General features: G+C 36.8%; 1 protein-coding gene across 1 annotated transcript in view; it reads left to right on the forward strand.

The window, feature by feature from the left end:
* The window catches only part of ARMC3 (armadillo repeat containing 3), a 51431-nt gene that overhangs the window by 22378 nt on the left and 14422 nt on the right, over positions 1-14631 (forward strand). The window contains exons 10-11 of the mRNA XM_075140799.1: positions 11642-11891; positions 13074-13210. Coding sequence (XP_074996900.1) covers positions 11642-11891; positions 13074-13210 — 387 coding nt within the window. The remainder of the gene's footprint in view (positions 1-11641; positions 11892-13073; positions 13211-14631) is intronic.

The raw sequence follows: 14631 nt of genomic DNA on the forward strand, positions 1-14631 counted from the left end.
TTGAACCCTCAGCTGATACAAATTGGTATAGTTCCAGCTCACTGACTGAGTATCTAGCCCATATTTATTTTACATTCACATAATAGGAAAAAAAAACAGTTTGGAGAAAAAGCATTCCAGATTGAGTTACCATAATCATATTTCATTCTGGGATAGTTTGTGGGTGTGTCTTGTTAAACCACTGAAAATAAGTGTATATATAATGAAGATGCTGATATACTTTTATAATTATGTGACTTTGCTGTGTAATTATGTTGACAATATTCTGGTCCCAAATGAGACTAATGAGACTAGTGCCCTTTTATTGATTATATATTAGATTCTTGTTATAAACCCTCCAAGAATATTAAATCATAAAGCTAGTAATAGCAGGTAGACCTTATGTGGCAAGAACAAAATGGCTACAGTAAAGGGGAAGACTATTTACTATAAATGTTTTCACTTTTTACCGGCCAGCCAAAAATTCAATCTTGTTGAACTCATATACCTGTGTTCTGCCATATTCCATTTCATGAGCATTTTTGCATGTATTATATTGATTGAAGGATGTGTACCTTGCCCTTTCATTTTGTACAGTGTATATTACAGAATGTAAACAGAGTACAAGACACTGCTATTTTTGCTGGAGATTTGTTGTTCTTGTTAGGAATATTTGGTCAAGAAATGTTGTCTGCTTTTCATATAATATGGAAAAAAATACAAGTTAAAACAAATTGTGTAATTAAGGGTCCCACAACAGCTAGCTTATAAGGATAAAGTCTTCCATTGATTAATAACACAGAACAGCATAGGCAATGGGCAATACTTACCCCCCACTAATTTATATTAACCTTGACCTTTAGGTGCTTCCCCACAGCAATGAAAGGCTAGTTCTATACCCCTATCCAATCAATCCTTTGTTTCTCAACTGAGACAGCTAATAAAGGTGTCAAATATGGTGGAGGTTTTGTAATTAGAACACCTGTTCACGATGAACGGGACAGAGACCAGCTTGTCATTTCACACAAGTCCCCAAGCAACCACGATTTGGCAAAAATAAATAAATTCATGAATGACTCTGTCCCCCGTAGTATTTTAACCAAAGATCTAGAGCAGAAGAGAACACGAATCCCATACCAACAGTTTGAGTTTTCAGGTTTACTGCAAAACAACCATTTTCGATATGATCTCTACCAGAACACATAAAAATTACTATAAATAACTTTTAAAATATTTCAGCATTTAAGCTTTTGCTGCAGAGCTGGTGTTGTGTCATGCTTCAGTTGCATACAGAAAAAAGTACGATGGTCAAATGCCTCATTAGTTTACAGATTGACGCTCCCAGATGATGCTTTTATCAGAATTTTATCATAAAGTAATGACAGAATTTTAATGCTGCTGCATATGGATGATAAATTCTTTGTAAACTTGTTAATAATTAGGCTAAATAAAAATAAAATTGCAAAGTATACTGCAGTTTAAAAGCCCATGTATTTACTCTAACATATGATAAAGAAATTACTTTGGGATATTACTATGTGTGTAGCTCTGAGGCCATCCTTGATATATGTGTCTGAATTTGTTTCTGTGAGTCTTCTCTGGAAGACTTCTGGGAAGAAGAGAATTATGTTCAGCTGGGTATTTGCATCCACTTCACATTTTTTAATCCAGAACACTAACTTGCTTTATTGAAAATTGTATACAGTTATGTGGACAGCAGAATGCCATTTTAAAGAATCTGTGAAATCTGTCTGGTTTTGATGTGTCCAAGCATTGGGAAATGTAGGCACAGTCACTTCAATAACGTATATTATGCACAAATTGAAAAATTACACAAAAAGAAGCAGCAGTGCCATCTATTGGACAGAAAAATAAATTAGTCTGTGCTATACAACAAACTACAGAACAAACGTTTTACTTCAACCTTTGCCTATTTTTTCCCATTTAAACTATAACCAATTATTTTCGCTTTTCATGTATTTAGGATAAGCTAATCATGTTAAATATAAATATGATATTAGTTAGAAGTAACACTTAGAAATAAGATCTCAAGTGTACCAGTAAGTCAGACGTTAATTTGACCAGCTCTTTTCTTCAGTATTGTCATAGCAAAAATGCCATTTCTAATAGCTGTCTTCATATATCTGGCAATGTCTGAATTCTGGGCACCTAATGGAGTTACCACTAAAGAAAAACATATGCTCTGAAATTTAGAGCTTTGTACTGGACATGAAAACTAATTAACAGTCTCAATAATATTTGTCTTAAATTGTTTATTTTAAGTGCAAAATTTATAGCATTCAGTCAGAGTTTGGTCTGGGGGAAGAAAGAAAGGGATGTTTTTTGTTCAGCTGTACTAAGGGCTGCAGGAAATTGTGGTACACGACAGACTTATGATCTGGCAGAATATTTCTCCTGGGGTTTATAATTAGTGCCATGTTATATATTTCTAAGTATTATATCTGGATTCAAGATAGTAAAATGTCATCCCAAAAATTGCAGTGTCAGCAAGCTTGATGTTATTTAGTTTTCTAATTCTCCAATTCTTCACCTATCTACATTAGCAAAATTATGTCCATGTAGGTAGTTACAGGCGTAATCACAGCATCTGAATGTGTGCTTTCTCCTTTGTATCAAGATTTTCAAGATTTGTAAGTAGGTTGGGGATAGGAAGGTAGTTTGGGAACTCATTGGTTATGGGCAGTGCCCAGTGAGGAGAAAGTGAGTTGTTCCCTTGACTTCAGTGGGTGTTGCATCTATTCCAAATTGAAATTATATACTGATCTAATGACCCAAATACATCCTCAGTCTATTCTGTGTGGATAATGCTCACCTGTAGTGAGAGTCTCTCACCTTCTTAAATGGAGATTTTCAGTATCCACAACAGATTTTTATTGTTTTTAAGATGGATATGGCTGTCAAGGAATAAATTTAAAGAATGTCCAGTTTCCTTAACATTTCAAATTTTGTTATTATCATTAGGAAGTAATGATTATTGCCAATAGGTAGTAATATCACTAGCTAGTAATCTTCCCCATTAGAAAATGGGAAACTTAATCATAGCTTTTCTCTTTCAAGACTGTAGATGGAACCTAATTCACATAAATGGATCAATATTGAAGTGTCAGTATTATGTAAGATAATAAATTTGCATGACTATATGTGTTATTTTATGAAAACAGGAACAAAATTTCTAGTACATGAGAGCTACATTTAAAAACAGAAATAGGTAATAATCCATTGTGTATATATATATTTTTAATGGTTTAATAGTTCTTCTTTATAACATAAGTTTGTGTGTTTCTGAAGGAGGGAATCAATAACAGAATGCCACTAGCTGTATTGTGCAAAAGTAATATGTTTTAATACTGACCCCTAGTGACAGAATTATATTTTTGAGCTACTGTGCTGCAAGGTAAAGGGATTTTGTTGGGTTTTGTGGTTTGTGTTGTTATTTTTTACATTAGCGCCCATTCTGCTGAGCGCTATACAAATACAGTTAACTCATGCCATGAACAGATTCCTGTTTTGACTTTCTTTTACTGTGTATTCATAGTGTGAAGGGTGCTTTCTAAAGAAAAAAGACAACATGGTCATTACCCAAGACCTCACAAGCTTTTCCTTACAAGTTACATATTAACTTCCATTGAAAACTGCAAAATGTTTTATGGTAAATTTCTCCCTTGGCAGAAGAGCTGAATCAAGGCCTAATGCTGGGATGTTGTTCAGAAATGGGTTCGCACTATGACTTTAACATCACATCAGATGACTGATACGCAACCCATGGACCAGCTGTTGGTTTTGTCTCTTAGATTTGTGAAGATGTGGCTATGGAAAAGTTCCTCTATAGACTCAGACGCTGTAACTGCATTTTGTTTCCAGTACAGCTCACAAAAAAATTTGCTGTGTATTTCCCTGTTTGTTTGTTGGTTCTTTTAAACTCTTGTTGCCTATCAGGGGTTATGTTGAAGAAAGAGACCATTATAGAGCATTCATCTCCATCTAACACAAATCTCATGTCACAGCATCCTAAGTGCATGAGTACTTAAGTGTATCCAAAATAATTTCAGACAGAAAACAGAACGCTTCTAAATTACTTCAGTATAGTGTGAAGTAATTTATTTCAAGTGTATATAAGGGAATTGCAGGTTTATGGCTGATCATGCAAACTTAATTCTGTTCTGCTGTGAATTTAACCTGCGCACTGACTGTGGCATGTTGTCTAGTTGGACTGTCATACACACAAGGGGGTAAAAATAAGCTTTCACAATTAACTTTAAACCTTTTAACTTGCAACCTCAGTAATTTTATCTTAACGTAGTAGTGTATGTATACTTTCTTAGAGATTTAATTTTAAGAGAGAAAAATAAAAGCATAAGCTTCTCCACTCTGAATCATCATAAAAGCTTGAACCTTTATCAAAACAGATCGCTGTCATGTGAGGTAAGTTCACAGTTGTCCAGAAAAGATATATCCAGAAGTGAAAGATGGGGTCAAGTTTCACAGTCAGAGTACTGTTTGTAGAGAGACTGACTTGGCACAGCTTTTTTTGTCCTTCCTCAGCTGGTGCTTCCAAAGATGAAGCGGAGCCACTGTCTCCTCAGTCCCTGTGTTCAGATGAGTTGTTGTTGGAACCCTGCTTTGGCTCTTTCTTTCCTTCCCTTACACCTCTGAGAAGGCTGCTCTGGCAACTCCTGAATGTTCCCTGTTATTTTGTTTTTGTAACAATGTGGATTCCAGATTCAACATTTGTGCTGAGTTACTGATTTTTGCATGCACTGCTTCTTGGATCAGGAGAAAAAAGAGAGGGGGATAGTGTCTCTTTCATGAGCTTATCCTGGCTGAAGCTACATGGGATCTTTAAGGGGCAAAAAGGCTTTCTATTGCTGAATTTCAAGCCTTTCTCCTAGAAAAAAAAAGTCAGAAATGTGTCAGAAATCCTTTATAAAGGTTGCAAATAATATTATAATTGAAAGGATCAGATATCATGGATAGATAGTTACCAGTCTACCAATATTTAAAATTAGGTATACTACAGTTTTAGAACCCAGAGCTTTGTAACTCTGTCAGATGAGTTCTAATGACAGACATTAGAAAATCTCTGTGTATCTCTAAATGAGAGTCAGGTATTACAGTCTCTGCTACCCCAGACAGTTTAAGGTTTTATTGCTTCCAGATCGTGAGGTTTATTGAGGTTTGGGGGTTTGATGTTTTAACAAGGTACTTGTCATTAAAAAATAGGAATAGAGGGTTCAGTTCCTGAAATGAAAAATGAATATCGTTTGTTGATATCATCAATATTTTTATTGTAGCACAAAGGGTCCCCAAATTGTAGATCAGAGTCTCTTGTGCTAGATTCCTGTACTCAGAATAAAAATACTGACATTAATTTCCCTTGTATAGTGAAGAAAACGTAAGTAATATTAGTCTTTAAATAAAATAGGAGTGACTATATACAACAGTCAATTGCTTTTGAAAATAATTAAATGGCAAAATGAAATTTTTGGTAAATGCAGAAGACATTTATTGGATGTGATTATTCTGATGGCATAACAAGGCAAATGAAGAATACTAATACATTTAAGGGATAAAAAGGAATATATTTCTTGAGGTTTTTCGAACTTCTGGTTACAATATTCTTTCTCAGTCAGAAACTATGTAATAGAGCTGGGTCAAAAATGCCTTGTGTGAAAAAGAAGTCATGCGATTTAACACAGATAGAGTTGATTTTTAAAAATGTGTGTGTAATTAGATGCATAATTCTTATGCATAATTTACATGCAATTATGTATGAAAATGAGATATGCACAGGCATAAATGGCTAGCTAAGCACCTCACACACAATCACAGTAATTTTGTACAGAAATTAAACATGCAGTTGCAAATACATTTGGAAAATGAAGTCCGTAAGGAGTCCAATGGCCTTTGTGAGGAGGAAAAATTTGAATTTTTTCTGAGAGAAATTGTGTAAAATCCTCAGTCAGAAGGGGGGAAGTAAACAGCATAGATATGAATAAAAATATAATTTAATATAAGCCAGTTTTTGTTCAGCTGTGGTAGAAGCAGTAAAACCAAACATACTTTACCATTTTTATGAAGTGTCAATCTCACTAGTGTAAGTTAAGCACAATCTAGAGTAAATAGTGGTGTGAAGCTGCACCACTGCTCTTCCCCTCTATCTCCCCTCCATGGGAGGTTGCTTAGGTTAGGGGTTTGGGAGGCAGTCTTGGTGGCTTCTGTCAGTGCTTTGAACACTGATAGTTGCTTTCTCCATTCTGCTGAACCTTCTCGTCAGGAGGAAAAGCTGGCTGGACCATTTCTTATGCACTAAGGGAGTGAATAATCCATTATCTTTCTTGCCATGGCTAGGAGGCTTGGTCGGGGACCAGAGCTATTAAGCTTGATGTGATGCCAACAAAGAGGTGGTTCTTGCCCCAAAGAGCTTACAGTCCTAAAAATAAAAAAAACCCCACAGTGTTTTGGTCCAATTTTTGCTGATGATTGTTTTCACAACACTCCACCAATGTCTGAGCTTTCCTATTGCACCCCAGACGACTAAAGCAACTAAATCTTCAGTTCAGTGAAATTCATATGCATCTTCAAAGTAACTGTTTAAAAAAGTTTGTATTGTGAAACTTTTGGTAATGATTTTATTGTCAAATTTTAATTTATTTTTGCAGTAAAAACAGTACAGACAACATTTGTTTTTCTCAAACTCTTAGCATTTATTCTTTGAGTCCTGAGTGATCTTTTAGAGAATTTTCAAGAAATCTCTTAATAAGTTGTTACAATATTTTAAATTAATAATTTAAATTAAATATTTATTATCTGACCTTTTAATGTTTGCCTTTCCAATGACACTTGAGAAAAATATTTTAGCTATTCTTGAATACAGTAATTTGAATTCAATTGTAATCAGAATTTTACTGTTTCACCACAGGGCATGGTTAAGGTCATTAGGGTACCTGAACCGTGTATACCGTGGTTAAGGTAAATGCCTAACCCTGTTAGGTTAAGCACTCTAATGATCATAACCATGTGCTTATAAATCATAACATTTGAATTATTTTTAACTTTAATTTGAGCTCTCTAATTTCTACACCTATCTTGTCTGGTTTTTCTTGTTTGTTTGTTTGTGTTTCAGATAGTCAGCTTCCACTTTTCAAAAAAACATGGTGATATTGCAAATGCAACATCCTTTTTTCTTCCCCTTGTCATTGTCTTCTTTCCTTTTCCCTAATCTTTTCTCTCTATGATTAGGGAAGTTCATGTATTTTGAATCTTTACACAACATGGAGGAAAAAGAGCTGTGGATTTATATAATTTACTCCATTTCCACATCAAAAACTGTATACTTTTTTTCAGCTAAACCAAGGCTCCCTTATTCCTTGAGGATGTAGTCCTATAGTAGGAGCACTGATAAAGTGCACCATCCCAGTAGGATGTGTCTGAAGCAGTGTGTGTTCTGGGGGCACGGAGAGAGGCTGGTGCTGATCTACATTAGGCAAAGACAGTGCTGGTAAAAGCTTCTTCCTCGGACTTTTGTTTCCTTGTAATAAAAAACTACGCAGTGCATATCTCTGCCCAAGATGGAAGGGAACGAGGATCTCCATACTTAGATCTTAATGTTGTAGTATTTCAGCACGTTAAAAACTTAAGCATATTCATTCTTTCAGCTCCTTTCTGAGGTCAGGCACTGCTGTCTCTTTAGCAGCTGGGGCTCCGTGGCCCAGGATGACAGCGCTATTTCTGTGTTCTCCAGAGGGCTATGGGGTAGGAGTGAGTTGAACTATGGATTCCTCATTTTTCCTTCTTCCCTCATAACCTCTTCTGTACGCATCTGTTATCAGGACACAGCGTTGCTCTCAGGTGTTCGTGCTCTCTTAAATTCTTATTCTCAAAGGTATTGGTTACCTTCAACTCTCATTATCTGCTGTTGTTACTTCTAACATGAATTCTTTTTGCCTTGTGATCCATTGTGCTACTTGATTAAACTATACTCATGAAACTGTGATTCAAAATGAATCTGCGCAGAAGTAGAACGCAGGATTGAAATAAATATGTATGATCTTCTAAATCAGTGGTTCTCAACCTTTTTGAAGTTGAGTGGCACTTGAGAAAATTGGCTGTGCTCTGTACCTCGCCAAGGTCAGCTCTGAACACATGAGGAGCTGTCACCTTGCTCTTTTGTTAAGTACTTGTGTACTTGCTGGCTTTATGGAAATTATAGTATATCTACTTGTAATGTGATTGGCTACGTCATTCAGTTCTGTGTATCATCCTGGAATCAGTCTGTTAGGGTCTATATGTTTATTAGGATTTCTGACAGGAGAATACATGTGTTATTGGGTGTAGTATAGGAATAGTAAGTCCTATACTTCCTGCAGAAGTATTGGATATACTACACCTGTGAGATGCAGTGATGCATTTCATGAGGAGTGGATCTGTCCCATAAATCCTGGAATTTCTGTGTATCCATTGTACAAGAAAAACTGTTTGTTGTTTGGTTTTTTTTTTCCTTGGGTAAGGTATGTGTGTATATACTGTGTAATGCTGTATATCTGATAGCTTATGGACATGCCTTTCTGTGCATGGCTGTGTGCATGTAAGGTTAGTCTCTCCCACACTTTGCCAGCAGGTACGTCATGTCATTGTTACACATGCTATGAATGTGATGTTTCATGGAAAACTTGTGGTACATGTGGTCTATAGCTGATCCTTACATGTGCAATCAACATGTCCAAGATTTCTTCATATACAGCAGCCTGGATAGAGCAAGAGCACTCCTCAAGCTGGAAATCTGGATAAAATTTTCATGGGAAAGAAAAGACAATATTAACCAGAGAACCTAGAAATACAGTGGCCTTACCTGGGGGGGGGCGGGCAGAAAACACCAAACCAAAAAACAACAACCAAACAAACCCCAAAAAACCAAACCAACCCCCTCCTCCCCCCCCAAAAAAAAAAAAAAAGAAAAAACCAAAACAACAACCAAACAAAACATTTTCAGCTCTTCTTTATCTGGTCAAGGAGGGAAGGGGAGGGAGGATACCCAGATAAGAGGAAATCCAGCTAATTGAAGACACTCTGAGGAGTGCCGTGCCGGACATCTGAAAACATGGGATTCACTTCTGAATAGAGACTGAAGTGCTTGCATTAAAATTACTGGTGCTCCAGGAGGATTAATTAGCCAACACTAAACTGGCCCTATACCTTTCTGCTGCACCCAATCTAATAACCCTACTTACCTTCATTGGATTGCTGCCTTTTCCCTTTTTTTCCAAACCGGAGGCTACTGCCTGCTGCCAGCCTTCCTTACACCCATGTTCCAGCACTACCTGTGCGCTGCCATCACCTTGTAGCTGAGGCAGGGATCAGACTAACAAATCCTGTTGGCCTCTGCTGATTCATTCAGGTATGCTCAGAAAATGCATCCATCTCTGAAAATGTCATTTGGAGATACTTGCTCTAAGATCACTTCACAGTAAGATCTACATCATGTTGCCCATGTAGTGGGATTATATAGCACAGGTTGGCATGTATTCTGCTTTCTGTCCTGTTTGCATAAGAGCATGACCATCATCATTCCTGAGGTTTTTTTTTTTTATCAATACCTTGACAGTCTTTGATAGCATAACTGTTTCTTGTGTATGTAATCCTTCTAAGTTATGTTTATTTTGTAACTGTGAAAGTTACCAAAAGGTTAGTTAGATTTTTGGTAAGATGCTGTTATAGTAAAAGTAAGATTTTTACATCCAGACTTCTCTTATTAATGTGTTGACAGAAATTCAGCAAAACTTAAAAAAATGCACACTCTTCTGTTGTTGAAGTGCTTAGATATGCTTGTATAGAGGTGGGAGAGTTTGTTATGGTTTTGGTGTAGACAAAATGTACTAAAAGGGGGTATAAAAAGTTGCAATGAAAATTCAAATTGCCGTCTGCGCATTTCCGTTGCTAACAATATTGCCAACTTTTGTTAAACAAACAGATGAACCCAATGTAAAATTACTAAGAGCAGATAGTAAATTGGACATATGCCTCAAATCATTTGATCAAATTTTATATACAAACTCAGAAGGAAGACGATTCAATTTTTATAGTGTGCTGGTTTATAATGACATTGGAAAAAATACCACTGAAACGGATGTAAGATGATATAGACAAGTAAGTTCCTGTTGTTTAATAAAAAGCAAAGTTTTGGCAAGAAGGTCAACAAAAATCTTAAGTTATGGAATATCTTATGGCATTTGAAGGATGTAAATGACATTTGTATCAGTAGTCTCTTTTGCCTATGGCAAAGAAACCGAAGAATACATCATGAAGTGGTAACCCAGAAACATATGCCTTTTCAGATTTGTTAGAGCATGGTAGTTTCCCCTCAGCCAGGCCAGGTTCTCTCTTCAGGGTCTGCGTCAGTTGTAGTCAAGAGTTTACTATCATTATAAGCCACGTCACCAGCTGCTTTCAAATATATTCTTTATCCCAGATATTAAATATGAAGCTGACCTTTTTTTTCTTTTGAAAGGCACTGTGCCGGTGAGTGCCAGAAGCAGAATAGCAGTGTTAAGACAAAGTGCTCATAGACCAGTTCCTTCTGCTGTGACTGAGATGGAGGCCCACGTGACTATTAGTTTTGCAGCACATCAGATTTAAGTCATTTGCAAATGTGTCCTCTAATAGTGCAGCTGCCTGCACCTTCTGCTGTCTCCTACCTGAAGTTTCTATTTCCTTAGTAGTGCTTCTTCAGCTGTTTTTTCTTGGCTGTTCTCTAACCTAAATCTATTAAATAATCCCTAAAAAATCCCAACAATCTTCCCCAATTTTATTTGCAAGCAGGTTGTTTTGCAGGTCTAGCTCAGAACTTGGCCACCCCAGCATTTGTCCCAGCACTGCTGAGGGGCAGCACCCTTTAGCCATGGCTGCAATGATCATCTCAGAGCAGAGGGAATATTTAAACTGGATCTGCTGCTGATAGACTAGTTGGTGTGGAACCACAGTCATAGCCAGCCCTGTACTTTATGCTGATGTGTCTGTTGTACTCCTGCTGTCTAAATCAGCTTGTATAAAGCCAGCACAGTAATCTCTACATTGCACTGAATTGCACCCTGTACACCTACTCTGTAAGAATGGCACAAGCTTGCTGTACTACGTTTATGCCACCTAAGTATCCGATCACAGAAATTTACGGAGACAGCACAAAGAACAACAATGTGATATTCTGTGCACTATAATCCTCATTAGAAATAGTGCTAGAATGATTATGGGGAGAGGTGATAAAACTCTGCAGAGGCATTTGCCTGGAACTAAAGATACAGAAATTCTGCATCTTTGAAAAGATTCAAGATTTTATTCACGTGTTTGAAACCTCAGACTGAATCCACGTCCTAATAAGTTAAAGAATCCAGAAGTTTGTGACTTGGTTGCGCCTCTTGAGCTTCACACTGTGAGTCAAATATAGTTAAGGTGTCAGAAAGAGGGGTGTCACAGTTCAATTTTTAATTTCAACCTCATACTATAATTTAAAATATAAACATCAGTCTTGCAATTTATTGCAAGTAAGCAATATTTTATATTCTTGAAATGTAATACTAATTTAGTTGGTAAATATAATGGCCCTAAAAAACCAAATATTTCTTTTTTTTTTTTTCCTTCATTTTGCTAGTGCTGTTGCTGAGGCTGAAGGAATCGAGCCACTAGTAAATATCTTGAATGCTCAGAGAGATGGAGCCATTGCTAATGCTGCCACAGTGCTAACAAATCTGGCCATGCAAGAGCCATTCCGCGTAAATATCCAGAGCCGTGGTATTATGAGTGCGCTTGCAGAACCGTTGCGCTCGACCAACAGCCAAGTGCAAAGCAAAGCAGCATTTGCTGTGGCTGCGTTTGGTTGTGATGCTGATGCAAGAACTGAGGTAAAACTCTTCTTCGAGGTTGTGGTTATTTGTAACATTTCTAGATCCTGAGGTTGATGTTGTACTTACCTAGGATCTTTGTATGTCTGTCGTAGAAGTCCCAGGGTTTCTAGACAGTAACTAATTTTTCACTTTCATCATAGGCTTGTTCAGCTGAATTTAGCGCTGTTTGTCATGAGAACTTGGGAAGGGTTTTCTTTAATTTGTATTTTTACTTATGTATTTGCTCGCGCCAAATTCATGTTTTACAGCTTTCCAGTGGCTTCAGTGAGCTTTAACCAAGGCTGTATCTTAATCCCCATGTTTATGAGCATTAAACATTAAGGTTTCTCTCAGCTGCAACTGTCGGCTGTATTTTGAAGACGAGAAGTTCTGTCCTTTTTACTCTCCCTCAGTGTTGTTCTACTGCCCACTTTAAAGGCCTGAACAGCAACGTCTGTTCTTGATTTATAAGATACTGGATGTGCATGGAGTAAACGTACTTCAAATAAAACTCAAAATATAATTAATCCCTTGATCAGTGGCATCCAGCAAGTTGAACTTTTCACTGTTTATCAATGGTCACATTATTTTCTTTTCATAAATAAGGATGATGCTATGTGCATTCATAGATCATAAGCTGGGGATTTCTCATGGGTCAAGGCTGTTAATTAGGACATGAATAAGGGGCATAGATAATTAATCTACCTCTTTCAGTGTCCTTAAAATGTCTTTCTCTTCAAAAAGCTAAATGAGCAGTATTTCCTCCAGTGTGTATAGGAAAGATACTGTAGCACACAAGAGAATAGGATGTTAATAAGATTGTCATACATACAATACAATACAAATTCAAATATATTGTGATGTAAATTAGTTGCTAGGAGGCAACAGAAGACAGAAAAACTGTGTAACTCTCCGTGGCAGTTTTGAGTTGCATAGTCTCTTCAGTTTCCACAGCGCAACCTAATAACTGAAAAGCAAGCCAGAGCCAGAAGGGATATGTGCCTTGAACCACTCTGAAGCTCGCTTCAGCTCCCGCCTATGCAGGGTTCACAGAAGCAGAGAATCCCCCTAAATGGCCTTTCTACCAGCCCAGCACAGCTTCTCTACAAGGCTTGAATGTTTCGGAAGGTGAATTTCATAGGCTCTTCTTGCTAGGACAGATGAAATATGTAAGTGGCAATGTCTTATTTTTTTTTATAGTTAAGAAATGCAGGTGGACTGGGACCACTCGTTGAATTGCTGCATTCTAAGAATGAAGAAGTCAGAAGAAATGTCTGTTGGGCTGTTATGGTCTGTGCAAGTGATGAACTAACCGCTGTTGAACTATGTAGGCTAGGGTGAGTAGAAATAGTATCAAGAGGCAGAGGGAAGATTTTGATGAGAGAACTCTATTAAGTTGATCTTTATATATTTTATAGCAGAATAACAAAGTTAAGCTATACTTTCTGGTAAGCAGAAACTACTTTTGCACCACAGATGTTACAAATGAAATGGTCTTGATTTTAAGTAACAGAAGTCTTCAGAAAATATGCACGCCTGAAGAGAGAACTGCCTGGCATCATAAAAACATTTTTTATTTCTGTGACTGAATTAGGCTTCATATTGAAGATGTGCTTATATCAGTCAAAATTAGGGACTAGAGTGCCCCATACATATGAAACTGAAATTAAGGTTTCAGGCGAAGTTCAATATAGAGTAAATTGTACTTATTACACAGAGGCTAAATTTGGTTTACAAACTCTGGTTAACTGGAGGTGTGCATAAGTGTCACGTAAAAGAGACTCTATTTTATTCCTTCTTAGAAACTCCAAGTTCCATATATTAATATCTGAATTACAAAAGCTGGTTTAGGTTGTAAGAGTTATGGCACAGGGCTCCTTGTACGGGGTGACTGTTTTAGTTAGTGTTAAATTAAAATATATGTAATTGCCCTGCTCCCTCTGCTGGACACTTCTCTGATTACTGCACAGATACTTAAAATCCATCTATGAGGGGATTCTGCAAAATGAGAATCTCAGAAATTTAGGTCAGCAGGGGACCTCAAGGTGATGTTATCCATCTGCCCTGTACGACTGAATGAGGTACACTGACATATTTCTGCTTGTTAAGTGTAAATACCAATTCTGAGGGGGTTTCACAACTTTGCAAGGTAATCTGTTCCAGTGCTGAAGTATCCTTACAATTAGAAGGTGTTTCTGAGTTCTAAATATCCCTTACAGCAAATTCAACTATATGTTGTCCTACTTTCAGTGGGATTGAATAACAATATTATAGCAATTTGAGTTTAACTTTTTAAATTTTCTTATGATCCATGTCCCTCTCTCAGTTTCCTTTTCATGACAAAGTAAAAATGTTAAACTTCTTTTTGTTTTGAAATCTTGTATCATTTTGTCACACATCTCTGAATTTCTCTCATTTATTTATGCCATTTCGAAGTGCCGTCTCTCAGCCTGGATGAGGTACTTTAGCTGAGGTCATACCACCATCAAATAAAGCTCAGTAATTATTTTCTGTATTTTGCATATAGCACTGTTCTTATTTAATCCCTTCTTTGTGACAGTATCGGAGTAGGATTCTTAATTTATGTGTCCTTCCAGTTTGACAGCATATTATTGATACTGATACATTAAGCATAGTTTTTCAACTAGTCAGGCACTACTTCATGTTATTTTCATGTAGGTCATATTTCCCTGACTTGCTCATGAGTATTCAAGTAGGAATACGTGAAAAGACTTATTAAAGTCAAAACATATCTCAA

This window comes from Calonectris borealis, chromosome 2 (genome assembly GCF_964195595.1).
Source record: "Calonectris borealis chromosome 2, bCalBor7.hap1.2, whole genome shotgun sequence".
Lineage (NCBI taxonomy): Eukaryota > Metazoa > Chordata > Aves > Procellariiformes > Procellariidae > Calonectris > Calonectris borealis.